Genomic DNA, 27,734 nt, shown 5'->3' on the forward strand with positions numbered 1-27,734 from the left:
TTCGGTGCCCACTCGTCCAGGTGCCCAGTTATCGCCACCCCTAAGTGCCCACTCGTCCAGGTGCCCACAAGTCCCTAGTGCCCAGTTGTCCCTAGTGCCCAGATGGTTTTGGTGCCCACCTGTCCTGTTACCTAACTGAATACCACACTAAAGAAAATACTTCGCCGTAAGATCGCTTTTCTTGCCACAAAAAAAAAATCGCCGATCTACAAGCTCACAGCGTGGTAGATCGGCTATTTTCAGTGCGCGACACCGTCGTACGACGGAGCACAAATTAAACACCATGTATTACTGTGTGACTGTCAGCGGGCCTGCAGAGATGGGCGGAGTTAGTAACACATCTGGCCCCAGCCTGCTACTCTGCCGTTTGGCTGGCCAAACTCCGTACACGCGGGATACTCGGCATTACAAATCAATCAGCACAATAACACGAGCGGGTAGTTGAACACAAATACCGTCACTGTGCAGCGCGCGCTTCTGGTTGCAGCCGCTAAAAGGAAGAGCATTCCCAAATTGCCCAAACAAATCAATTCAACAAAACAGGTATGTAATCGAGACGGTTGATGCTGTTAGTTTTCAGATTTCATCATTAGCATGAAACACCCATGAAGCAGTGCATTCACTACAAGGCACCCTCTTTCATTTTAGCAAACATGCTAGTTTGTACCGCGCTGCTTATGTAAGTTAGCTATCTAAACTATGTTAACGTTAACCAGAGATAGTGTTAAGTCTACTGCAGCATGCACAAACTGTTAGCAACGATACTAACGTTACTGGGTGGACTGGTGAAGAATCTATCCTGCCCATATCAGTTGATTGATTTGCAGTTTGCACACTAGTAGCCTACAGTAAGATAACGTGTGTGTGTGTTCATTGAGAGGAGATATTGAGTTTCGTGCTCGTGTGAACGTTAACCCATTCATTAATATTCAAACCTATATTTCTTGATGAATCAAAGACGTAGATATAACCAGATTGTCACAATTCTATTGATGAGGGAATTTCAAGGCCCTTTAGATGCTATGTGTTAGCTTGGGTGTTTGACATCTTGCTCAGTCACTCGCTTCATAAACCAGTGCCGTCACTCTCTGGATTAAAAAGTGGCATAACCCACATTCATTGGACTTTGTGTATAAACAACAGTGCATGCACACACAGATTAATCATTCCCAAGGTATATAGTATATAGATCAATCTCATTCTCAACGAATCTGCTTGCCTGGCTAAATGTTGTTGGTTTGGTGTACTGGCTGAAGTCAAACACTGCTTGAAGAGTGTGATTCGTTTTTTTTTCCTCAGATAAGATATGTCCTCTACTGTTGAAGTGGATGAAGATGAGGTGGAAGGAGATGTGGAGTTTGTATCAGTAAGTGTTGTGTGGGTCAGCACTGGGCAGTGTTCAAAGTATATAAGCTCAAAGGTTGACATAAGATAAGTCACACCAAAAGCAGACAGCTAGAGCAATTAGTATTTCTGTGTCTGACTGATTATTACTGATTAAGTATTGTGTGCTCAACTGTGCTGGAATTTTGAGTACAATCAGACTATTATCAATGAATCAATTGGTGGACACCGGTTATCAAATATACAGTAGCACATTTGAAAAGAAGAGTTTCAAATTAAATACACAATCCATAATTGGGTGATGGAAGAGTACTGTTAGTGAGGGATATAAGAAAGGACTGTTTTTGAATGGCTGGCTGGTCCGGCTTCCCCACAGGGGTGTCGATTAGAACACAGGACAGACAACTTCTCTCATTTATGGGTTTTACTTAAGAGGTTAATGAGCACAGTACAGGACAACACTTGTGGGTGTGGTTTTCTGCAATCATACAGAAAGTAAATAATTATTATTACAGCAGCCAATATATCAATCTGACAAAGGCATTATGCTTGCATACTGGACATCATGAACTACTTGTATAGGCTACAAACATTCATAATGACATAAAACATATCACTCTGACAATGCTTGGCAAAGCAGCATGCATACGACTCATACAACTTATCAGAATTAACTATGAATTAGGCCTAATGCCCATTGTTCAAATACACATGCGATGTTGTAAAACAAACAGTGGAACATAAACAATATAGGGCCTACATTATGGAATGAACATCAGCATTTCAGTCACTTGAAACTAATGCACTTATAATGAAATAACTTCCATTCTCTTGGTTACAATGAAATCAAAGCACTTGAATATTGCTACCGTCAGACTGTCTGGCAACACCATTACCATGTGCACAAACATCATTACAAAACAGGACATCAAAGGGCACATTTCACACACAAATGAACAGCATTTAACTAGGAAACACAGGACTTACATTTGCATGAACGCACACAAACTTCAAATGACTTCGAGCGCAACTTCTTAATATGATGAACCGTCTGAGCAACTTGTTTTATATGGACACACTTCTTTTCTGCCTGATGTAAAGGGGATAAGTCTCGTTCACTAAATTACCTGCAGGTGCGTGCAGGCAGGGTTTGGGCCATGATAATCTCTCAAGAACAGATTCTGCTCTGCGGGGTTTGGTGTTCACTCTCCATTCTGACATCTCACCACTCCGACTAGTGGCTTCCGCGTGCGGTTAGGGTTAGGTATAGGGTTCGTCAACGTCAGAAAGGCGACATGTCGGAAAGGAGAAATGCACCCGCGGGGTTTCTGGTCCAGAGCGTTAGTGAGTTCTCTTACGCCCTGCCAGGCGCTCGGTTCTCAGCCCTGACAAAGAATTCCACTACCCTGCCAGGGCTCCAACTGTAGTAAAAATAAAGAAAACTACTTAGCTACTCACCAAAACAAAGACTGTTTTGTGCTGTTGAAAGTCTATTCTCCACGGTGAGAAGCCTCTCAGCACCCCACCTTCTCTGTATGGGGGACTGCCCATAAGTCCGACATCCCATTACTCATTACTATGTAGGATACACTTTTTGGGCAGAAAATAAAATATGTCCGCCAGATGGAAATTACTTAATCTACTCCACTGCGCCCTCTACAGATATGGTCAATATAAATAGGCAGGGATGATAGATGTACAGTATATAAGTGTCTAACATCAATTAGTGTAGGTGTCTTGTTAAGAAACTGCTCATGCTGAACAATTTTTAACATGATACTGGGAAGAAGCAAAAAAATAAACAAACTAGAATAAATTACAGCAGACGGTGCTTGTGGAACATCTGATCATGTGCATTGGACCCTTTTCACGGTTTTGACTGGTAAACACAGCTGAAAGTGTTCTTTTGTGCTAACATGAAGTTAAATGTAAAGCAGCTGTCCATGCTGGCACACAGAAACGCCTAACATACACAATTATTGTTGTAATTTTCAGCTGTAGCCTATTTATCAGTCAAAATGTTTGCTGTGTAGATGCATTACAAACTGTTTTCTATGCAGTTGGTTGGATGTATTTCTAAATAAATTGCCATTCATTTCCATGCCTGCTTATTTGGCCTTTATCAGTGTATGTATGTAATAGTAGAGACATGTCATTTCAGGAGCGCACTGTCAGACCAGTTACTGATTTCATGGAGTTACTGAGCGATAGTGATGAGGAGGGGAGTTCAGCCATGGCAGAAACAGTGAGTGACTAAAAGAAAATATAAGAAATGGAAATAAATAGCCTAATCTTGATGTCTGCTAGTTTCTAAGAGTTGTTATGTTCTCTCTTTTCATTTAGATTGAAGATGAGGTTGATCGTCAGAAAGCACATGTTGTATCTACTTTGGATAGACTTGCACAGCAAGTTGCAGCAGAAAAACAAGAAAGAGCAAATAAATGTCGTGCTTTCAAGGTAAGTTGACCCAAAAGAATAATTAATTTATGCTTCAGCAGAAAGTTTTTGTGCAATACAATGTCGCTTGACAAAAACAAAGCGTCACTGACTAGTTTTTTGCTTTAGACAAAGCTGCTGTAATCTAGTTGGCTGCTGTTGTAATATCAGTGTTTTGACGTCAGTCTGTTGACAAGGATGCTGAACACATAGCTTAATAGAATCTGTTTCTGACATCACATCAGTCTGCCGCGTTTTAAAGGGCCAATACAAAAAAAATCAGTTCAGCCCTGTTCATTTTGCATGTCATTTTTTGTTGAGAATACTAGTAGTGCCACCTGCTGGTCAGAACCAGTATTGTCAGTCCATTCAGGGCAAAAAAAGTATTTTAGAAAACTTTGTGGCAAGTTTTTAAACAATTTAATGAAGAATATGGATAGAATTAGATTACAGTTAATTAATCTTTCCCCCTTTTTTTTAGGCAAAGCTAATCTCCCAAAAGGCTCATGGACAGGGGGAATTGGCTGCTATTAGAGGCAATACCGAGGCAAAGCGCTGTGTGGACATGTGGTTGAGCATGCCAGGTATGTTTTTGACTCTGCATAGCAAAAATGCAAAAGCATAACGACGTGTTACCAGTGAAATGTCCGTTGGCTTAACATGATCAGTTACCAACTATATGGGACTTATTATGCTGTACCATTCTCTTTACTCAGGTGTTAGACCTGGTGTGATCAATACTGGTGCTGGAAGATTCAGCCGTGCTTTTCCCCAACGAAATAGTTTAATAACCAAACAAACCTGTCCAGTGGTCAACTGTCGTCGAGTTTATGACAATGGGCCTCTCCTCGAAGGTCACTTAAAAAGGTACTACTTTTCTGTACCTTTCCTGATGTACTACTGTAATGTTTTGTGAATAAATGCCACTTGTTAACACCAATTTGCATAACTTTACTTTTCGTAGATTCGATCACTCTCCTTGTGATCCAACTATCTATCTTAAAGGAAGTCCCTCAGAGCTCTTTGCCTGTGTTGCTTGTGGCCTACATTTCAAAACCAAGGAAGCATGGAAAGGCCATCTTCAATCCAAGGTTGGCTTCCCATTTATAACAAAAAGGCATTAATTAAATTATTAATGTTAATTTCAACTTTCCTTCCCAAATGCTTAATATTGGTTGTGTAGGAGTAATCGTCTGTTTACTGTAACATGATACTAGCAAAACTAAGAAGAGCTGTCTTTTTTTTATCTATCCATTGTACAACTTATTTGGAAAAGATAATTACTGTATATTGTAATTGTAATATGGGGAAAATTAACATTAAATTTGACATTTGAATTCACATTGAATACTAGATCTCCTCATCCAATGCTGAGGGCCACACCATCACTCAGACCTGTCAGGTGGTTGTGTGCTTTGCATGTCCTGCTTGCTACCTGCTCTTCAACCTCAGGGATGAGTGCCTTCAGCACATGTCAGCCAAAGATCACTTCACTGATTCAATAACTTTGAAGGGTGAGAAATTCTGTGCATTGAACTGTAAGGACATATGACAGATGCATGTTAAACTCGGTTCGTTGTCAACCTCAGACTCCCAAATTGACCAAATAGGCATAGCAAATAAACTGTGGCTTTTAAAAAACTATTATTCTATACTGTTATTCTCTAAAATTACGTTGAAGTGCAATCTAGACTGCACAGGGCACCTTTTATAATGTGGGTTGTAGTTTTATACTTAGTACTTGTATGTATACAACAATACCCAAATTACTCACATTTGCAATGTTCCTCTGTGCAAATTAAGGAGGAAATATTTTGTTGTAGGTGTTTAATAAAATTATAGATTAAAGGATTGTTACAGGCTGTAAAACAAAAGCAGGGTTAAGACTACCTTTTTAAAATAACCTTTTTTTTCCCTTTATTTTAAAGCATCCAAAGAGAGAGCGCAACCGGTTCCCATTCCACGCTATGCAAAGAATCGTATGATCGCCTTGTGCAAGGATGTGCCTTTCAGTGTTCGTTGTTCGATTTGCCGAAAAATACTAACCTCACATCAGGCAGCTCAAGCACACTTTAAGTAAGACCTTTTTTTGTGATTATGCCATAATACACATGCAGTGACCATTTCTGATATGTTAAAAGTGGACCAAACATTTGATTGTCTCTAATTAATAATATGTTGGTGATTTCTCTGTTTTAGTGTGTCTTGCAATCAGGGCTGTGCCGTTGCTGTAGCAGATAAAACGGTGGTGGAGATAATGAAACGGCTTCAAGTGCAAGGACAGTGTTCTCTCTGTTGTAAGATGTTCTTCACCAAAGCTGAAATCGAGAGACACAATGAATCGACCCAGCACAAGGTAGAGGTCAACCAAACTATGAACAGAGCAATTCTTCAGTACAGCAGCTTCAGTGAAATTCAACTCGCCAAGAAAGCAAAAGAGAGAGGGGAGATTAGATTGTCCACAGGCCTTGAAACGGTCCATCAGAAAAAAGGCAGGAGGGATGATTCTGAAGGAAGTCCGGCCAAGCGGCAGAGGCACTGCACCACTGTGAATGGCAGCTCCAGTAGAGGCAGCAACCTGACACTAGCCTGGTTCTGTGAGTGTGGTCAGCAGTTTCCAGAGGAGGACATAGCCAGTAAGCATCTCCTGGCAATCAACCAGATTTTCCATCAATGTGGCGTTTGTGACAAACGCATGGGCGAAAGTGCAATTACCCATCTCCATATGAGTCGTTTCCACGGAGGGGCTCATCTCTCCAACTTCTTCTACCATTGTCGTCAGTGCAAAGTGGACATGCCACGATACGAAGACATCCTGCTGCATGTGTCAGAAGCTCACAGAGGTCACACCTACATAACTGAAAGAGAAGCGCAGAGGCAGCCTGTCATTGTCGCTGATGTCAAGCAGATGGCTGTAGAGGGACTTGTTCTGGGTGCTCACTCCCAACTCACAGAGGCGCCTTCTACAGCTGGGATCCCTACCTCCAACACAGATGAGAAATGGATGTGCAGGATGTGTGAGGACATCTTTGATTCCGAAGCAGAAGTCCGTAAACATTGCAGTGACTTGAACAGTCACAATTTCCAGAGGTTTGTCTGTGGCCACTGCACACAGAAGTTCTTCAAGGAGTCCACCATACACAGGCACTGCAAGAACGAGCATGGTGGGAAGATAAAGATGTCCTACTTCTGCGGCCTCTGTGACAGCATGCAATTTGAATGCGAAGGCGAGTTCTTGGAGCATTTTCAGAACCTTCATAGTAAGGACTATTACCACATGGAAGATGTTGTAGTTAGCAGGCCTGCAGTTGCTGAAAACGATGGGCGGTCTGAAAGCTTGTGCCCATGCATGGGAACAGAAAAGAGCAAAGAAGAAAGGAAGGCTGCATATACACGATGCATGAGGAACGTGGCCACTGAGGGAAAATGTCAATATGTTTGTTCTCCATGTGGCGTTTCTGTGTCCTCTTATGCACAGATTAAAACTCACGTTCACACTAAACACACTGCCCTGAAGCTGGAGAAGACCTTTGATGTGAAGTGCACATCTTGCCGCAAGAGCTTTATGGATATTCCAAGCTTCCATGAACACCACCACTCCAAGCATTGTCTGCTGGCACCATGCTGTGACACATCTGGGAGCAAGAAGAAGGCAGAATCCACTGCTGTCAAAATACTGAATGCTGATGAGATCAAACCGGGCAAAGATGGAAAGTGTATTTTGAATGTTGCTACTTAATTCTCTATCTTCTTTGCATGCAGAATAATTATATGCCATTATTTCATGGTACTGTTGCAGGGATTGCCGATCAATTAGCAAAGGTTTTCAACGTGGCTAATCCCAGAGAAGATGGTGACGCTGATGAAGGTATGTTATAGTGAATATCCAGCATGTGACTCCAAATCCCAAATAAGTAACAGTGCAGTGTTCCTTTCAGGGATGGGTCAGAGTAATCAATTAAAGGTAAGTGATATGTTTTGGTTAAAACAAAGTTTTTTGTTAAAAGGTTAAAGCACTATATTTTGATAGTAATCATTGCTATAGAGCGTTTGTTCAGTAACAGGAGTCTCCCTGTCTCTCCAGCTCTTTAATTAACAGAAAATACATTTTCAGGTAGGTGACAAAATATCAGCCAATCAGGAGAGAGTACCCATTTATCAGCTTCATTTTTGTAGTGTTCCAGTTCCAATTTTGTCTGCTCATTTCTTAGTGTCATCACCTCCAATTTCACTTCTTTAATCTGTATCCTGACTGGTAAAGTCAGGATAAAGTAAAAAAAAAGTGCTTAGGAAGCGAGGTACAGCCTTTTTCAGTTATACGTTAAACAAAGAGTGGATGGAGCTGCAAATCTTCAGATAATGATATCTTGGGTTCTGATTTTTTTTTCTCCAAAAGAAATTAAAATAATATATATATATATTTTTTTTTAACTCGGGATTTCTCGTTTTGGCACTGAGGGCATTCAGAAAAAACTCGGGATATCTCGTTGTGTGGCACTGAGAGAGTTAATAAAGAGGTGGAGAGACATGGAGACTCCTGTTACTTAACAAACACTATTGCAATGAGTACTATCAGAATATAGAGCTATACACCTATTTTAACCAAAGAAAATCACTTACCCTACCTTTTAATTGTTATTGAGAATGCAAATTGATTATTAAAAGTAAAGCGAAATAATTAATTCATCTTAATAGTAGAATAATCAAAAATGATTTTGCTCACTCATACACATTCCTAGCTGCTTTGCAGAGATGATTTGACACTATTCCTCAGTGTAGTGTATCATGTATTTTTTTAAAGATGATACTTTCTTGCAGATGAATCTGATGAAGAGATGAAGCAAGCTTTGGCTCTGAGTCAAAAAGAAGCAAAAGAATCAGCAGCAGGTCTGTGAGAAACAGAATGAGAGAAGGAATGAACAAAGTGCTGCACTCTTTTTGTGTGACTTTCCAAAGTTGCAGAGCAGAGGAATAGGTCACACCGGTTTAATAAGTTATCCTGGATGCCATTAAAAAGAAACGAAGAAACGGAAGCAATAGGTCTCTTAAAATGGTTCCTCCCCTAAGCAAGAAAAAATAATAAACCTTGTTTCTCTACTTTAATATGTCCCCTAAGCAATAAAAAATAAAATTTCCCTACTGTAATACGTCCTTTAAGAAATAAAAAAACCTTTCTCTCTACTGTAATACGTTTCTTTTTCAGATACTCCTTGAAGTGTTCATTTGGGGGGAGGGTTTGATCTAGGCATATAATTGATTCCATGATAATAAAAACTGTCACCAAACTAGTTGCTTCCCATTGTTTGGGAGGGACATCATCCTGGAAAAGATTACTTCATACCGTGAAGATGATCAACCAGATTAGCTCTGTGTTCTCTAGCACTTCCACCATGTCCTTCTCAGTCGATGATATATACATTGTTCCATTCCCACACCAAATTTAAAGATTATTTTATTTTAATGTGTGTGGATTTGTTAATGCTTTATTTCAAATGGGTCAGTGGCAGGACACCCAGGGCTGAGTGAGCGATGAGTTCATACTATGAACTTATCGACTCGGGAGCTGATTGAATCATTGAATAGTCTTTCATCAAATATTATGTCTCTCAAATTCCTACACAGTCCATCCATAGTTTTGGAGGTCCCTGTAAATCCAGCTGAATGTTAATCATTACCACCTAAATTTGTATGGTCTAAAAACTAACGGCTATTTAGACGCTTGATGGCTTGACTTGGATCCATTTTGTTATTTAACCATTTTTAACCTCATAATCATTATGCCCTTTTTATCTTCACAGAGTTGGAGGAAGCTCTCAAAAGAAGCGTTTTGGAGTTCTAAGGAAGATGTACTTTAAAGACTTGATCTCTTTTTGTTGTTAAAAAAATCACATGTTTATATTCAGTAACATGTATTTGTGTTCAGAATAATGTATTAAATAAAGTTTTATTTCTAAATATTTAGATTTCTTGAGTCCTTAGTAACTCAGTAATTGGTTCGTTTTCTTTTATGTAAAGCAACTTTGGGTACTTAGAAAAGCTCTATATATATGAGCTATTATAATTATAGGCTTATTAACTCAAATCACCTTATCAGAAAGACGGTTGCTCATGAAATGACCCACAACACCAAGCGTGGCCCGTTATAAACATTTTGGTCACACACATCGCATTATTAGAATTGAGGTTGCAAGCACTTTCATTTGTGACTTGTGATCTTTTTTTCATGATGATGGTTTGTTGTAGAAAATCATGATGTACACAGTATGTGGCAGCTTATCCCTGACTCTTGCTAGCTAGCTATATTTCAGAGATTGAAAAAAGTGTCTTCTTTCAAGTACGATGTGACAAATATTTGTGGTTGCTCTATTGTAATGTTCACATCTGGAAACAACGAATTGTAGTGACTCATGAGGTGTGGCATATGAAATGGAACCTCCCCTATGATGTGCCCTCACCATCATGGAATGTAGCATCTCCCATCTAACTGGTGCCCTTTGACCCTTATCCATCTCCTTACCTCCTTTCCTTACTTTCTCTTCCCTTGCCTACTTAATCTAGCCTGACACTCAGCCTGAATTTTCATTTCGTTTCACTCCATTATTCCTGAATGAGAGGCTAGCGATTCAGGGGCTGGAGCCAGGCTATACTTACTTTAACCAATACATTTCGAGACAAATACATTTGTAGGCAGCTTTATTCTATACACACACACACACACACACACACACACACACACATTTTATGAGTTTAGTTTTATCCTTTGTTTTTCAGATGTGTTTTTTTCTTTTCTTCAGTGCTTTTTTGTATTTTTTTTTTACTTCTGGTTTGAAGTGGTACTTCTGGTTGATAAGCTCAGTAAAAGTGACATTTACACATTAGAATACTGTCCCCAAATCAACATATAAGGAATACTGCAAGAAGCTGCTCCTGAAAGTTCTCTGAGGGGTCGAAGGAAGTCCCAGCCCTTGTTTGGAAGCGTTTTCTCTGGGGCGCTGTCGCTGTTTACAGACAGTTACTGCAGCAGCTTGTGGGACAGTTTGTAACCTACAGGAACCTGTTCGCGTTTGGACTGCTGCTCTCCGTCCTCCTGTACCGTTATAATATATCATAAAACATTAATCATGGCGCAGGCAAAGATTCAGGCTAAAATGAACGAAGCCTCCCATCATGGCAAATTCAGCAGAACAATGTCCATGGCGGATCGTTCCGGACGACTTCTGGAAACTTTGGATCAGTTGGAAATGAGGTATGTTTAAGAGTAGGCCGGTTACGCGTTACGGCCATGTCATGTGTCATAAGAAATGACTCCACCACATGTTTCTGTCTTTAGAAATCTGCGCTGGTCATTTAAACGGAGCCAACACACTCAAAGAGGCTACAAATCTGCCAATTAGTAGAAAATGCTATAATATAATTTTCGGCATTCTGTTGCCTATCTCATCATGGCATTTTGTAAAACATAAACATGTATGGTATTAAAGACAATAGTTAAACTCACGAGTGACCGCGCGCAGGCAATATTCTGTTATTAATGTTCATTGTTGAGTAATGATTAGCCATGGATCACATGGCTGTCGTCTGTCACGACCGTCATGGATGAACTTCAACCTGTTGTTTGCACATTCTCCCTTTTTGGCTCGTACATCTACATAAACGTTCAGATCGTAAATATAAAGTGCTTATCCCATGGACACGGATGTTACAATTATGTTCGGGTGCTCAGAAGTACCCGTATATTCCATATTGTTCAATAAAAAGTATTTTAATCCAATCGGTAGCCATTTTCTCCATATTTTTGCCATATGCTTTCAACTACGCGACCCTATCGGTTGGGATGTGTATTGCACTCTGATACATTATAACTATGAGAAAATGGCCACCGATCAGATAAAAATGCTTTTTATTGAACAATACGGAAGATACAGCTACTTCTTGAGGGCCCGAACATAATTGTAACATCCGTAGCCATGGGGTAAGTTTCTTTATATTTGACATTTGAACGTTTAAGTCGATGTACGGGCCGTAAATGGACTAAGTGCAAACACCAGGTTGAATCCATGACAGTCACGTTTCAGGGCTGAGTAATGAACTGTTTTGTTTCATAGGGTGGAGGCGTTACGCGAAACCGCTGCGGCTATGGAGCAGGAAAGGGAGTCCATCCTGGAAATGATCCAATCTGCACAGAACAGTCAAGAAATGCGCAACATCTGTCCTGGTATAAGGCTACTACTGTCAATATTTAAAATCTCTATTTTGCTTTCAGTGCTTTAAGTTAACGTGTGTGTTTAAATGCAGTGGTGTAAAGTAACTAAGTACATTTACTCAAGTACTGTACTTAAGTACAATTTTGAGGAATTTATTTACTTTACTGGAGTATTTCCAATTTTCAGTACTTTTCTACTCCTACTACACTACAATACTTTTGTACTTTTACTCAAGTAAATTCTGGACGTTTTACTTGTATTGATACTTTTACTTAAGTAAAAAATTTGAGTACTTTTCCACTGTTTAAATGGTGCACAACACAACTGTCCATGTTTCCTTCTCTTCGATCCCTTTTATAGGAGAGAGAGAAGAGTTAACTATCACCGCCAACCGCCTGCTGGGCAGAACAATGACCGTGGAAGTGTCCGTGGGAACAATCAGAAATTCCCAACAAGAGGACGCCCTGCTCAGGGCCACGTCGATCATTAACGACATCGTGGCCAAGTTGCTGGACGACATGGACGCCGGCAAACAGCGTCTCATGGCCCTGCACGCTGCGTGCGTGACGGACGCGCCACCTGTCCCCATCGATCAGAAGTTCCAGGTCGTGGTGATCAGCTGCGCCATGGAGGACCAGAAGAGGATCAAGCGGAGGCTCGAGACTCTCCTGAGGAACGTCGAGAATGGCGAGAACACCATCAAGCTCATGGATAACCTCAAACTAGACAAGGCAGAGCAGGCTAATGGCAGTCAATGATGTTGTAGTACACAATCTATTTTGTTATTTACAGGTAGGCTTATGGCATCAGGAGAACTGGGCACTTGAGAAAGGTGGGCCTGAGATTTGGGGGGCGAACATTTTACAATCAATTTCTAATCATGCATTAACAATGAGATGCATTGTTGACATTCTTGCATTTTACACAGAGGACAGGATTTTGCACAATTTCCCAGCTCAAGTAGGCAAATTTGAAAAAAACATTTTACATTTATTTAGTTAATAGCCTAATTTACCAAACAAATGAATAATGGTGAATGTGGTAGGTAGACCCTACCCAAAAATGTATGTTTATCATTTTAGGCCTATAGGCTAAATATGAAAAGCTTACAGAATTAATAGCCTATGCACATCACATGTCAGTTATTGTCAGTGTGTGGATTATATTCTTCTAATCAATTATGAAAACATATTTACTGTATTTGCTATTAAATCATGCAATATAATTTTGTCAACAACAGCCAACTAAATTAAAACACACACACACACACACACACACACACACACACACACACACACACACACACACACACACACACACACACACACACACACACACACACACACACACACACACACAATGCTTTTAAATCGCTATTTTCAAAAAACGTATGGGGAAAAAATGCCATGCCAGGGCCTATTTGCCAGGGTTACTTTTGAAACATAGGCTAGTAACAACACAAATCTTGTATGAGGGTCAATGGCACAACATATTTTCAGATGGGTGATGGGTCATCATATAAAGTAAATAGCTACATATTTTGGGGGTCCTTGACACGAAAAGGTTAAAGAACTGTTTATCTCGAACTCAAATTACATAAGTGCTTACTATAGCCCACATCCAGTAACATTTCCAGGACTCAGGAGGGAGAACATGTCAATAGGATTTCAATAAGATTATGATAGAGGTGAGATAAATTATTATAGCAATATTCAGAATCCTACGTATAGGATTCTATTGGAACATTGGAAAACTCCTACTGGATTTTTATAGAAATTCAGGATCCTATAGGATTGGAATTATTTTTAATCCTATAGGATTTTTTGACTTTAGGCTACTTAAGGATAAGATAGTTAACGTAATGCTTAAGAGTAGGGAAAGATAGTTCTACAGGTTTGCACAGGGCCCACTTCGCAAAAGGGTCCAGTTCTCTTGCATTCAGCCAGATTGGAAGACCAAATTTGGCCATATTGAACGTTTTACTTCACCTTTTTTAAACATTGATGACTTAATAGCCAATGTAATTTCTTGTGTATTAAGCACCTGGTTATGTTTTTCAAATGTACACAATCTGTACACTACCTCGTTTGGTGCGCAACAGTAGTACCACACAAAGTAATGAAGCACTTCACTGGGCCTATTCACACATGAAAAAGACTAGCTTATAGCTGCACCCGTGGATTTCTTTTTCATGTAGCTGAAACACAAATATAGCACTAATAAGGAAAAATCTAAATGTGTATCAAACAGTTGGAGACCAATTAGTTAAAAATTCAAAATTATTCATGTATGCCCATCCCCAGATCACTGTTTTTTCCACCATGTTCCTTTTCTTTGATGGGCAAACCACTTATGTTTTGAAATACACTTAAATGAAGACATAATTAAACATATTCTTTATTATTATTTTATTATTCTAAATTCTTTAATCTATGCACATGGTATACATGTACAGTGTTCTAAATCTGAGTTTCATAGTGAATAAGCTGTCTGTATTTTAACTCTTTGACAGTCAGACACATGGTGAAGTAGTAGTCATCAAGTATACAGTAAATGTTTAGTAGGCTTGTACACTAGGCTACTAGATGTTCGACAAGTCGCTGTCCCCAATATGTAAGAATTCCCTATAAACATCAGCTAGCATGCCATATTGCAATGACTGCCTCCTTGGCAATCACGATGTTACCCACCATGACTACTGTAAAGCAGTGGTTCTCAAAGTGCAAAGGTCCTTGAAGGGATTCCAGGGGGTCCCCAACAAATTGAGGATCCAGTTTTACCACTACAACCCTATTTTATACTTGGGATATAAAAAAAACGTAAAAAAAAAAAGATCTATAAACTCAGATGTGAGCTTGTAGATCTTTAAACATTTTGGAAAATCTTGAAAAGCTGTGAAAAACGTGGAACAATCTTTTACATTTTTAACAACAAAAAACATCTCTTGGGGTGCCTGGCACAAAATATTTTCAGATGGAGGTCAAATACATATCAATTTGGGGGTCCTTCACATGAAAGTGTTTGAGAACCACTGAGAACTGCTAAAGTGTGGACTATTGATATTATGAGTCTTAAAATGAATTCCATTCATGTTTTTAACTGTTTAAAGGTTGCTGTGGAATTTAGAATTGACACTGCATGCTGAAGAAAAAAGTAGTTTTTATTACATCAGATTACCATCCAACACATTTTCAACAGAAACATCAGGTGTGCAATCATGTAGCACACCTTTAGAGTGATACACATTGTTAACTAATAATAAAATAAAAATTTAACAGACTTAACACTGCAGTATCTTTTCTGTCAAAGATCTAATTGTAAGATTGAAAATACAGAATGTATCTGGGCTTTGTACACAAATGGGTGGAATTGAGTGAAGGCATCCGTGAACCAGTACAACAATGAAGCGTACAAAGATTTTTACAACACCTGAGTGACAATTTTAGCCTAAGTGTTAAATATAATGGTATTTTCACAAGACTATGTAATTTTTTTAAATAAAGTGCACTAAATCCATCAAAACCCCCCAAAAGAAGGAAAAAAGGCAAAGTAAACATTGTTACAAATGAATTAGAAATAAAGATGAATTTACAGTATTTATGATACAGGCAATTCCACACACAAGGAGCAATAAGGATTAAAATTCTTAAGTTGCTCAATGGATGAGACTGTAAACAACGACAAGGCATTGTGGTGGTGTACCATGGTTCAACATTCATGGACATGGAGAAAAACAACATAAGGTTTGCATGCATTAAATCACACATATTTCCAAAACAGAACAATACGACATTGGTTAAATACAGCAGATGAAGCAAGCTTGAAATGTGAGTAAACAAAATGCCACTATAGTATATAACATTAGAACACATTTGAAGCGCCTGTTGGGATTTCCAAGACACAACAGGCTATACACAGCAACAACTCTGAATCCAGTACAGTAGAATCCTTGTTTATCTGAACCTCTTTGGGAATGTAGTTCATTTCAAAGAGTGCTCTATTTAAATGATTGACATATTAGTGCAAAACCTTTGCAAACTATGAAACATGCATGTGCATGTATTTCACAATGCACACTGCATTATAATCTGCAGTCATAATGCTTATAAGCACACATTAACAAAGCAGTTCTAATTAATGCATACAGAACATGTTTAGTAAGGCCGTATTTCTACATCATATATGTCATTGTGCTCAGTGGACTGGTTATTAATTCAGATATCTGAGGTTCACAAAATCAGATTCTACTGAAGATCAATACCTCACACAATAGCAGATGGAACTGAATACTATCTAGGGCTGATAAAACAGAGGTATGCTATACTAAAATACCCAGCTCTAATGAGGAACAAGTACCTTTTAGTTGTGTTTTTTCCCCCAGGAATACCACCATTTTTCATGGAGTGGAGTCAGTAATAGAGCCAGAATAAAATATCGGATTGGCCGATATTTGGCCATTACTTGACTTTTTTGATAACATTGGTATTGGCAATTATACAGCCGACATGTCCCAATTTCTAACCTATTTTGTGCATTTCATTACATGTGAACATTTTCAAAAGTAAAAATAATAATAATAGTGTTAACATGAAATAAAGTTCACTTTGTGTGTTTTATATTTACTTGTTTGCTTATGATTTAAATGTTCAAAAAAATATTAGATTTTAAAAATAGAAACTTTTTTTTTCTTTTCCCCCCAAACAGAGGAAATCTTGCATTTCTTGACAAAATATCAGTCAAAACAATGGTTATTGGTGGGCTAGGACTCTGCAAAATCGGGATAGGCATCGGACTCAAAAGTCTGACATTGGTTGGGCTCTAGTCAATAATCGCATAATCTACCCTGTGAGACATGTATTATAATATAAAAAAGCACAGCATATTAGCTCATGCAGTGCAAGCCTAGAATCTTTCAGTATTATGACTTTTCATCAACCAGGTTCTCGTACTTCCACTGTTCAGTACAACAAAGCAGAATGACATTCAAATATCAGAAAGTATATAGCAATCAAATCTATTATAATGTGTATGTGTGTGGGGGGTTAAACTGCACATAGTACTTAATAGGTCAAATATGTTAAGAACATTTCCAATCAAATCAATTATACAGGACCTACCAATTAGTGTTTCAAAGTTATATTCCAAGTAATTTTGGAGGAAGTGTAGTGGTAAAATGTAAACAATTGTAATAACAAATAGCGACTATGATTTGAGGTACTACAGTTCATAGAACATTAAAAGAAAGACCTTTAGTTTAACTTCATGATTGATATAACAAAGCCTGATAATGTGAGGAACAAATCTGTAGATAAACAGACACAGACTGTGGGTATTTCATATGCTTATTCATATTTGGTCATGCATGAGAGCATATTCTATCCATTTTCTTTACATTTTAACTACCGGACCAGCAGATGCAATTTGGCACCAACTCAACTTTAAGGTTAAGCACACTTCAGCGAACATATCGTCAAATACTCAACTCTTATAAAAATACTTTTGCACAAAGAATCAACAACTATTTCCATAGTTTTGTCTATAACAGCATATATTGAACCATATTCTATTGACAGTTAGAAAAATATGGTACAAAATAATCTGTATACCTCCTACAATACAAACATATTGCACAAGTGAATAATCAGATGCAGAAATTAGTATCTGTAAAAAACATACACAAATACACAAACAAGTATTGAAAAAGTGTATAACATTTTCCCTTACACGTTGGAGAGGAATGTATGCCAATTCATATTAATTTAATTTCGAGGCCCTTGAAATGAAAACTCCAACCTAAAGCAGAATTCACAAGTTATTCCAAGGATATTAGCCAGTTAATTATCAATTTTTGAAGATGAACCGGTTTCTCCCAAAGAACTAAGAGAGTCAAAACTCTAATAGTGTCATTATGAGGAACATGGAATGTCCTCAATAAAAGCTGGTGGATTTTGGGATAAAGTTGCTTGTATTTGCTAATGCTGATTATACTGTTTATTTTAGGAATGCAGGAATAACACAAATAATATGAGGTTTTTTAAATTATTATTTGGGCCATAATGTGCTAGGTTGTATTACTCATTCCAGCCACAAGGAGGACAACGAGCTGAGAAATGGTGTCGGAACATGTGAATAAAAATACAGTATGTACTGAGCTTAACGGTCTACCAAAAACAAAGATATTGATCAAATATCATGCCAGGTGATCAAATCAATAGTATTCCCACCTCTGAGCAGGCTTTGGTGTCAGTGAATGTGGCTCCATAGCAACAACCAACTTATACTTTCAGTAACATTCTCTAAACCAGGCACTATTTCAATGATTCAGTCTAAACTAAGCTGCAGCTTCCAAAAGGACTTTTACCCTTCTTGGTCCTTTGTTTGTTAGGTCGCAAGCTGATGACTTCTCGGCCATTGCTGGAGTTCTGGCTGCAGACATTACTACTGGTGGTATTAAAAACACCTGTGGAAATGTAAGATTTGTCAGCAAATGTTCTTCTTTTTTTGGGGCGGTGTAACCGCCCCCTATAAGTGAGTTTTGGACACTGACCAATCCTGCACCGTGATTGGCCAATAGTCTACAACGCAGTCTACACCCCTAACCCTTCCATTGTTAATGCAAATCGATACTTTTGCAAAGTCAGCCAATCACATTACAGCTAGTGTCATCACCACTAACTGTAATGCGATTGGCTGACTTTGCAAATTCAGGACTGTGATTGGCTAGCGAAACACATGACACATGTGCAGCCCTATGAATAGCAGTATGGACTTAAAAAAAGTCATTTATAAGTGAGTCATGTTGTGATGACCACACACCACCTACTTCAGACTGGGTGTCACAACAGTGACATAGTGCTCCAATTCCACATCCTGTGATTGGCTAGTGAGACACATGATGAAAATAATAATCTAAAACCATTTTGATGTGAGAGTAGTATATTTAACTTAGATGTTGTGTATTTCATGAGATCAGTGAAAAAGAATCGCAAAATTACTATGGTTGAAATGAGGAAAGTAAAAACCGAAACAAAATCATGTTGTGATGACCACACACCGCCCACTTCACACTGGGTGTGATTTTTTTATTTAGTTATGACAACCCCCCTCTGTCACTACTGCCAACCACCTACTGTTGTCCAGTGGAGGAGAGTGGACACAGCCATATGCCTCCTCCGATACACATGGAGTCACCAGTCACTTCTTCTCACCTGAGTTTTTACCTGATATTGCCAGGAGTTTTCACCAGGAAAGCGTAACGCTCAGGTTCACACCATCTTCCCCAGTTCCCTTCCCCCCACCCCCGACCAGTAGGAAATTGCAGACAAGGACACAATACCCTGCTAGCTTCCCTCCCACGAACACTGACAATGAACACTGTGTTCACTGGAGCGCCAAGCCAAGCCAGAGCCACAGCTACCGGAAAGGTAAACCCGGGCTACTGCGCTTGTGGGTGAGTGGTTAACCTCTACGATACTGGTTCTCAGCGTGGGGTCTGGGGACCCCTAGGGGTCCTTGAGGAAGTATGGGTCTGTACCTCAGAGAGTGTACAAATGGACATTTTCAGCCTCTCAACATTAAATGAACACATAGGAGTCCTAGAGCTACAAATGTTATCAAATAGGGGTTTGTGGCCTAATCCCTAATGCATCATACACTTGGGGGGCCTTGCAATTCTAAAAGACGAGAATCACTGCTCTATGCCAAGTGGACACCCCAGTTATGTCACCTCTGACAAAAAAAAAACACACAAAAGCATTTAATGATTACATTGAATATTTATACATTTTTACATTCTAGATAGAAAAAGGATTACCTATTTTATTGCTTGTTGTATGGATCACCTCTGGCTCCTCTGCCGTTTGCTTCTTAAGACGTTGAAGATACTTTTCAGCCAAGTATTTGAAAACTAAACAGATAGATTCAGTGGAAGTGTTAAGGTTGGTACATTTTTTTATTCACGACATGACATAATATGACTTTTGTCGAAAATAGCTGATATACAACCTCAAGGCACGTCTCAAAATGTTGTGAGCTTGCAGATCGGCTATTTTCAGTGAGCGGCAACATCGTATAAATCAGGCTTAACTCACCCTCATTGACATTAAGATCCTCTTTTACTGAAGTGCGGTAAAATCTCAACTTCAACCTTTTAGCCAAAGCTTCTGCCTCCTCACTGCAGGGCAAGAACATTGAGAAATGCACCATTTCAAATCATGTTGCTGAACTTGTAATAAAATCCATATTGGGCATGTGCCATAGACATAAAAGTATAGATGGGTCACTTCCATAATCACAGCCACCTACTTTGCTGAGGGAACTGATGATGCTTATTGCTATGGATACTGTATCATAAGCGATATACATGTCGTTGCTGTCGGGTGGAAACTTCTGCCACAGACTTTACGATCAGAGTGGGTGGAAATGTTATCACAAGGAAAGAAGAGATTACCTGTCTGGGTTGTATTATAGATTCAAATCTTTCCGGTGAAAAAATGGCAACAAAAGTAATCCAAATGCATAACATTTTTGGGCAGGATCTCCTCACTGGTCAGTAGGAATGCACTGAGGACACTAGTAGCTGGAGCACTCATCCAATGTCATTTTGACTATGCATGCACCTCATGGTACCTCAAAAGGCACTAGAATACCAACCTCTCAAAACAAACTAATCAGAGTACTACTAGACCTCCTACTACTAGACACCGGCTAGGACTCACCTAACCGCTGCTCACTATGCTATAGGGTGGGATGGCTCAGGGTAGAGGACAGAGTACAGCAACTTGCAATAGGCCTAGTTTCGAAGATACTCAAGGGAGCAGTGTACCAGTGTACAAACTACTTCACTAGAGTGAGAAGCACCCACCACCAGAGGGAGCTCCACTGATCTTGTTTCCCCCCAGATTCAGCGCAAACACGTGGATGAATTCGTTCAATTTTCAACTGGACCTAGACAAGTGTCCTAGCTTGCCACCAGAAATTACCCCCCTCCACTGTTTTTCTTTTATTGCTCCTAGTATTGATGATTTCTAGCATAGTATTGTATGATGCGCGAAAGTTATAAAATAGCCAATCTACAAGCTCACAAAATGTCGCATCGCGATGCATTGTCAGCTTGTAGATCTGCTATTTTGGAGAAGAAAAAAAAAAGAGAGATTTAAGTACACGTATTGAACCCACAAAAAGTATTAACAAGAGCTTGTGACTAAATAACTACATGGATCCATTGGTTTTCACCCGACAGTGACGATATGGAACAAGCGCACCACAGAGGAGTCTGTGGATCTATTACTTCTATTACTTCTTTGTCCATCACAGAGGCACAGCGTTGTTATGGAAACGACCATTCTATACATTTATTTCTATCTTTAAATTGACTGAACCAATATAAGATCACAAGGCCTGGTCTACATATCTGGGCCTGGATCACATATCTGGTCAGTCTTGCAAACGCTTACTTTTTTATAAGGGTCTCGTCCAGGAGGTCAATTTTGTTCTGCACCAGAACAGTGGGAATGTCTCCAACCTCCACTTCTACCTTCTCCCTCCAGCTGCTTATAGCCTGGAAGGACTCTCTGTCTGTGGTGGAGAAGACTAGTACGCAGGCTTGAGCACCTGGAATACAGAGAGAACACACCAACAATAAATGCCAATTAATCATAGTGCTTTTAATCCCTGTGCTTTGATTGTTTTTTGATTATATATATATTTATATTTTTTTTTTCTTTCTTTCTTTTAAAAAAAAAATCTGTTTAGAAAAGCCATGTTGAAAATGTCCGTTTCTTTTTATGTTTTTCTCCTTGCTCTCCCCTCTCTGACCCCCATTTTCCTTTCTTTCCTGAACATATTTGCACAAAAAACACTCACACAATGCATCTGGCCTGTCCAATGTAATTGTGATGTCCGTGACAAAATAATGAAACACCATGTACATGGATTGCATATAGAAATTTCTATATTGAAAACAACATCCAAAAAGCTCTATAGTTCATAGTATGTGTGTGTGTGTGTGTGTGTGTGTGTGTGTGTGTGTGTGTGTGTGTGTGTGTGTGTGTGTGTGTGTGTGTGTGTGTGTGTGCGTGTGCGTGTGTGTGTGTGTGTGTGTAGGGTCTTACCACGGTAGTAGGCCTTGGTGATGGCGTCAAACTCCTCCTGTCCAGCAGTGTCCCACAACATCAATCTGACCTCTTCATCGTTTACTCTGAAATACGTAAATGAGATCTGGGTGATAACGTCCAGATCTACGTCATTCATACTCTAAGCTCAGAGCTCTGTTTCAATAGATCGCCAGATAGTTCCGACAATAGCTACAAGGTCATCCCACCAGAATGACAAAAGAACCACTTTGACCTATCATGGACATGTCATCATTACAGGCACACATTTTCAAAAGCTTTCAAATTGCTTCAGGAATCTTGAACATAGTGAACATAGCAGATCTACAAGCTCACAACGTATCACTTTGCGAAGCATTGTGAGCTTGTAGATCAGCTATTGTCACTTTTTTTTAAAATAGGGCTTAAATGGTTAATTCCCTTATAGACTCAAATTGTCCTGAGTTCCTGTAAACATATAGTTAGTCCTCATTTTTCTAATTAAAATGTCAACACATCCAAAGCACCACTGCCACATTAAATTACATTGGAAACCATTGTTAAGTCAGTGGCTTCATCAGTCAAAAGAGACCCAAATGGATGCACCCAGGAGCCCTACAGGTGGATGAGTTAATAATCAAATATGATTGATACTGGAATGCATGCTGTTGGTCAAGCAAGGCACACTTACATGATCTGCCTTTCCAGGAAGTCCACTCCAATGGTCTTTTTGTAGTCTTTAGTGAAGACACCCTTGCAGTAGCGCTGGATCATACTAGATTTGCCAACTGCTCCGTTGCCAACGACCACCACCTTGATGGCAACTTCCATGTCCTCCTCCAACATGGTGGCTTGATAAGAGTTCTCACTTTCCAGGAAGTTTCAGAGATCACCTGAGAGTAACGTGGGAAAAGAAAAAGACAATTGTATATGGTACATGTAGCAAATTAACTGTAATGTCAAAGATGTACACATAAACAGTACATTGTAATATTAAGTCAATACATGCTAATTAAGTTCACAAAATTGTAATGCGGTTGTCTTTAACATGATACATTAGTCCACCAGAGGGGGCTGAAAATGCCTAAACAAACTTGGGATGAAACACAAGCCATGATTCTCAACCTCTACACACCACCTCTTGTTTATTATGTAATGTAAGGCAGACATACATATATCCTAAACTGATAACTCCAAAATGTAACTAGATCCCATCCCATGAGTGGAATTTCAGGGAAACCCTACCAGAATATGTGTAAAATCTAATGGGCTATAATATAGCCCATTAGATTTTATTGCTATATACAATACCTGTGTAGTATAATCTTATATCTATGTCTAAGTGGTCTGTGCAATATTATGATGATTGAAGACAGCATGGTAACAAAATAAGACTAAATATTATCACTATGAAAATAATACAGTTCGTAATGTTTCACGAGCATTAGAGATGTGCTCATTTGCATACTTTAACTTAAAGTGAGTAACAATTAGCATGAAAATAAAGTCTGAGGTTTGAGCATAACAGAGCACAATTATGGAGTTTTAAAATTATCAATGTTTTAAGCAACCAAATTATAAACTGACTGATGTGAAGATCAGATGGGATCTCTGTGGGGAGACTGTGCAAACTGTTTGTCCTGTCATTAACCCAAAGCTCAACTGATTATCTACATAGCAACTGGGTCATCCATGACTATATAATGTAGCTATGTAGTCTCTGGTACCTGTGGCACTGTCCTCTCGGCAAAGGCAGGGATATACAAACCTTTTCAGAAATACTGAGCCATGCTTGTCATGACCCAACTCTATTTTGTATTTATTCATGAAAAATGTGCCAAATCTTCTCTGCCCCAAACAGCATATTCTGCTGTTGGTGTGGCTCATGGCTCTTGGTTGGTGTTGTTTGGTGGATTGGATGATTAAGTCTATCAGTAACAAGCAAGAACACAGAGCAGTGTTTATCAGGGACTACCTCCAGAATTTGGGAGTAGAGAGAATGGAATGGCCTAGAATGGAATCAGTCCGCATCTCAACCCAATTGAACACTTGAGGGATCAGCTTGGGCGAGCTGTTCGTGCTAGAATGACCAACACACAGCCACGTTAGCTGACTTGCAACAAATGCTAGTTGAGGAGTGGAATGCCATCCCACTCCTAGAGCGGTGTGTGACAAGGCTTTGGGACCAGCTAGCCGCAAGCAACTCTTAGATCCTATTTTTAATATCTGGAATCTAGAGTTGCAATACCAACCCTTGACAGCCCATTCAGCCAAACAGAAAAGTCCTATCTGATTGTATTTAACGACATTCAACTCACCAACATTGCAGCTGTACGGAAAGTTTGAATTATCCTCTTTCTATCTGCAAAGTTTTTGTTTGATAAAAATTCATTGTAGACATGTTATGAGCTACTTTCTGCCAATAAATTCCATGCAGGTGATAATTCTTCTAAGTGTTGGAGTTTTGAAGCACTCGTTGGAAAGAAATCACTCAACGGTCCTGCGCAGTGTGCACCACCTGTTAAGAAATGGCACATAATGCAGGAGGCAGCAGGACGATGCGTTATTGAAAAGACCGTTTCCAAACTCCAACGCGCAGAAAAAGTATCACCTGCACGGAATTTATTGCCAGAAAGTAGCTCATAACATGTCTGAGGTGGATTTTTATCAAACAAAAACGTTGCAGAGGAGAATTCAAGCTTACTGTACAGCTGCAATGTTGGCGAGTTTAACATTGTTTAATATAATCAGATAGGACTTTTCTGCTTGGATGTATGGGCTGTCAAGGGTCGGTATTGTAACTCTAGATTCCAGATATAAAAGTTGCTTGCGGCTAGTGATCAGCATGAGGACGAGGAGGCAGTGCCAGGCTGTTGTGGCTGCTGTGTATGGTTCTTCCACACACTACTGAGGCTGACTGTTGGTTAAATGAATAAATTGTAAATTTGCCAATATGTCTTGTTTCTTCCTTGTTACTGATAGACTTCAATAACCCTATCTACTAAACTACCCTAAACAAGGGTCAATAGCATTAGAAAAGGCATAATAACAATAAGTTGTTTGGCATTGGCAGAGAAGATTTGGCAGATGTTTCATGGGCACAACCCCCACATTCTCAGCTGTGCTGCTCATGCCACAAATGCAAAGCATGTTCCTTACAAATCAGGCACCATTATAAAAGGGAAAACAAACAGTTTTCCAACAGTATGAAAGGTATTGCCAAGAAGCATTATTATAGAGAAAATAAACACAAAGAGAAACACAAATTTTCAAATTTTGTCACACACACACACACACACACTCACACACACACACACACACACACACACACACACACACACACACACACACACACACACACACACACACACACACACACACACACACACAATGTACAGTATAGCCTTATAAAGGCTGGAACAGTTAATCTAACTAATAGATTATAAAGAAAAATAAACCATTCAGTTGTCAGAGGAGTGGAGGGACAGTATATTGGTATTGATATTATCAATTGCACACATGCACTGTGAGCTTGTGGATCTGCTAGAATAGACTTTATTTGCCATTTGCACGAATGCATAGGAAATCTTGGAGCTCAGTTCAGCATTTTCTCACAAATAAATACATACATTTGCCCTAAAATACCATGATTGATTGGATTTTTTTTATTACAAAAAAAAAGCATGATACCAAAAGGATGAAACACAAAAAAGCTCTAGAGCTTTCAATTGTGGTATTAGCCTTATAGCCTTGGGTCAAGACTATCATAGATCGAGTCCCTGGGTGAAACAAGTGGTTAAGAATCTTGGGAGCCTGGGTGGCCAGTGGCCACATTTTAGACTTTCCTATCTACTTCCATTTCATTTCACTAAAGATAACGACCAAAGCAGTTTTGGGGGTCCCCAGATGACAGTTAAGTGACAATTTAAGGACTTTTAGAAGAACAAAATAAATTGAATTTAAAAAATTGCATTACTACATCAAAAGTAATCAGTAATCAACATACTATAAAAACTGATCAAACACTGGCCAAATTATCAAATAATATAAGAAAGATTGTGAAAATAGCCGCGTTGTGAACTTGTAGATCTGCTATTTTCACAATGTTTATCTGTGGAATCAGGGTGTGGGGGGGTCCCCAGTTCAAAAATGATTATTTTGGGGGGTTGCGGCCTGAAAAGGCTGAGAACCAGTGGTCTTACCTGTAGAAATAGTAGTCATCTGGCTGTATATCCAACGTTACATACCCGTGTCTTCAATCACATCTGTCGTATATTTAAAGTATATTTAAAGTGGATGCAATGTAATGGACGTTAGCTTGTCGTTAGCCTCTCTCTTCCAACACAGAACCTTCTCTGGTGTCTTACAACTGACTGACACGGATATACTCATCCATATTCCGCTTCAAGAATGATTCATTTTGATTAATGTCGAACCTGTTGGGTGAGTTATCTTGTGAATTGTAAACTAACTGGCGTGCTACGTTTCTCATGCGCATAGCTAACGGTAAGTGTAGCTACTGTAACTAGTTGCTAGGGTTGCCACATTGTGCGAGAGAAACAAGCGGCCAGGTCTACAAAACAAGCCCAAAAGAAGCAACCATTTTTAGTTTTAGACTATTTGAAAATAGCCGATCTTTTTTTAATGTTTTTATATTTTATATCTGGAATATTTTTTTACACAAATCTTGTATGGGGGTCTGCAAGAGTCTGCAAGACAAATCCATATTAATTTTTGGGTTTCCTTGACATTGAAATGTTGGAGAAACACCAATTTAAATAACATTGAGAAGCAAGACCAAAATATAGCTGCAAGCAGCGATAATATGGGGCCAGGAGAGAGAAAGAGAAATGATAATTCCTTTAACAGGTCAGTTCATGAAAGTCCTTGCGGTCTTGTTTCCAATGAGTGCCTGTGAGCAATTAGGGGTTAAGAGTCTTGCTCAGGGACAAATTTCATTTCATTGACACATTTGCTGACCTGGCCTGGAATCGTACCTGGGGCAACCAGAGTCTCTGGCTCCCTGGGCGGGCTCACTAACCACTCAGCTATGGCCACCCCTCAGAGAGAGAGAGAGAGAGAGAGAGAGAGAGAGAGAGAGAGAGAGAGAGAGAGAGAGAGAGAGAGAGAGAGAGAGAGAGAGAGAGAGAGAGAGAGAGAGAGAGAGAGAGAGAGAGAGAGAGAGAGAGAGAGAGAGAGAGAGAGAGAGAGAGAGAGAGAGAGAGAGAGAGAGAGAGAGAGAGAGAGAGAGAGAGAGAGAGAGAGAGAGAGAGAGAGAGAGAGAGAGAGAGATAGATACGGAATAGATTGAAGAGACATAGAGAGAGACAAATGGAATAGATTGAAGAGACAGAGAGAGAGACATGGAAACGGAATAGATTGAAGAGAAAGACATGGAAATGGAATAGATTGAAGAGAGAGAGAGAGCGCCATGGAAACGGAATTAGTCCAGTACCTGGCCTGTAGACCTGTTCGCAATTTGGTGTTGGGGGAATTTCTCACCTGAACTTTGTCAGTGGGTCCCTAGACATGAAAAATCATGGAGGTGCTTGTCCGCCAGAGTGGCACGAATGGCGCAATGGCCAAATCAAAAATGGCCACCATCGGCTATGATGAAAATCCAACTTTCTTGTTTCTGAATGTATAAACAAATGTAATA

At 39.4% G+C, this 27,734-nt stretch overlaps 3 protein-coding genes across 4 annotated transcripts; 2 read left to right on the forward strand and 1 right to left on the reverse strand.

The window, feature by feature from the left end:
• The first annotated feature begins 419 nt into the window (after window positions 1-419).
• On the forward strand, window positions 420-9,737 carry znf451 (zinc finger protein 451). 2 transcript variants are annotated; one of them, XM_084075595.1, is made up of 13 exons: window positions 420-543; window positions 1,300-1,366; window positions 3,506-3,589; window positions 3,688-3,801; window positions 4,262-4,364; window positions 4,497-4,647; window positions 4,745-4,871; window positions 5,135-5,294; window positions 5,709-5,856; window positions 5,980-7,489; window positions 7,579-7,648; window positions 8,599-8,667; window positions 9,579-9,737. In XM_084075595.1, exons 2-13 carry the CDS (start codon window positions 1,307-1,309, stop codon window positions 9,617-9,619), a joined length of 2,637 nt encoding a protein of 878 aa, XP_083931721.1. In that variant the 5' UTR covers window positions 420-543; window positions 1,300-1,306; the 3' UTR covers window positions 9,620-9,737. The 2 variants fall into 2 exon arrangements, with proteins under 2 accessions (XP_083931721.1, XP_083931722.1); XM_084075596.1 differs by having other exon boundaries at window positions 517-547.
• A 1,056-nt stretch (window positions 9,738-10,793) lies between these two features.
• Window positions 10,794-14,970, forward strand: bag2 (BCL2 associated athanogene 2). The gene is made up of 3 exons (XM_084077233.1): window positions 10,794-11,026; window positions 11,886-11,995; window positions 12,345-14,970. The coding sequence occupies exons 1-3, from the start codon at window positions 10,902-10,904 to the stop codon at window positions 12,740-12,742; spliced, it is 633 nt and encodes a 210-aa protein (XP_083933359.1). The 5' UTR covers window positions 10,794-10,901; the 3' UTR covers window positions 12,743-14,970.
• A 153-nt stretch (window positions 14,971-15,123) lies between these two features.
• Window positions 15,124-26,605, reverse strand: rab23 (RAB23, member RAS oncogene family). Its single transcript, XM_084077232.1, has 7 exons — window positions 26,278-26,605; window positions 22,767-22,968; window positions 22,097-22,182; window positions 21,440-21,596; window positions 20,075-20,157; window positions 19,798-19,890; window positions 15,124-18,444 (listed from the first exon to the last, which is right to left on the reverse strand). Exons 2-7 carry the CDS (start codon window positions 22,919-22,921, stop codon window positions 18,311-18,313), a joined length of 708 nt encoding a protein of 235 aa, XP_083933358.1. The 5' UTR covers window positions 22,922-22,968; window positions 26,278-26,605; the 3' UTR covers window positions 15,124-18,310.
• Between the last annotated feature and the right edge of the window lie 1,129 nt (window positions 26,606-27,734).

Source organism: Gymnoscopelus microlampas (genome assembly GCF_963454915.1).
Source record: "Gymnoscopelus microlampas genome assembly, chromosome: 13".
NCBI lineage: Eukaryota > Metazoa > Chordata > Actinopteri > Myctophiformes > Myctophidae > Gymnoscopelus > Gymnoscopelus microlampas.

Excerpts from the sequence above, each read along its gene's own strand:
- znf451 (XM_084075595.1), top strand. The coding sequence starts at position 1,307 with ATGTCCTCTACTGTTGAAGTGGATGAAGATGAGGTGGAAGGAGATGTG. Across the intron at positions 1,367-3,505 it reads GAGATGTGGAGTTTGTATCA|GAGCGCACTGTCAGACCAGT; the intron begins GTAAGTGTTGTG and ends ATGTCATTTCAG. Across the intron at positions 5,857-5,979 it reads GCAGCTCAAGCACACTTTAA|TGTGTCTTGCAATCAGGGCT; the intron begins GTAAGACCTTTT and ends TCTCTGTTTTAG.
- bag2 (XM_084077233.1), top strand. The coding sequence starts at position 10,902 with ATGGCGCAGGCAAAGATTCAGGCTAAAATGAACGAAGCCTCCCATCAT. Across the intron at positions 11,027-11,885 it reads TTGGATCAGTTGGAAATGAG|GGTGGAGGCGTTACGCGAAA; the intron begins GTATGTTTAAGA and ends TTTGTTTCATAG. Across the intron at positions 11,996-12,344 it reads AATGCGCAACATCTGTCCTG|GAGAGAGAGAAGAGTTAACT; the intron begins GTATAAGGCTAC and ends TCCCTTTTATAG.
- rab23 (XM_084077232.1), bottom strand. The coding sequence starts at position 22,921 with ATGTTGGAGGAGGACATGGAAGTTGCCATCAAGGTGGTGGTCGTTGGC. Across the intron at positions 22,183-22,766 it reads TTCCTGGAAAGGCAGATCAT|AGTAAACGATGAAGAGGTCA; the intron begins GTAAGTGTGCCT and ends TACGTATTTCAG. Across the intron at positions 18,445-19,797 it reads TACAACAAGCAATAAAATAG|GTGTTTTTAATACCACCAGT; the intron begins GTAATCCTTTTT and ends ACATTTCCACAG.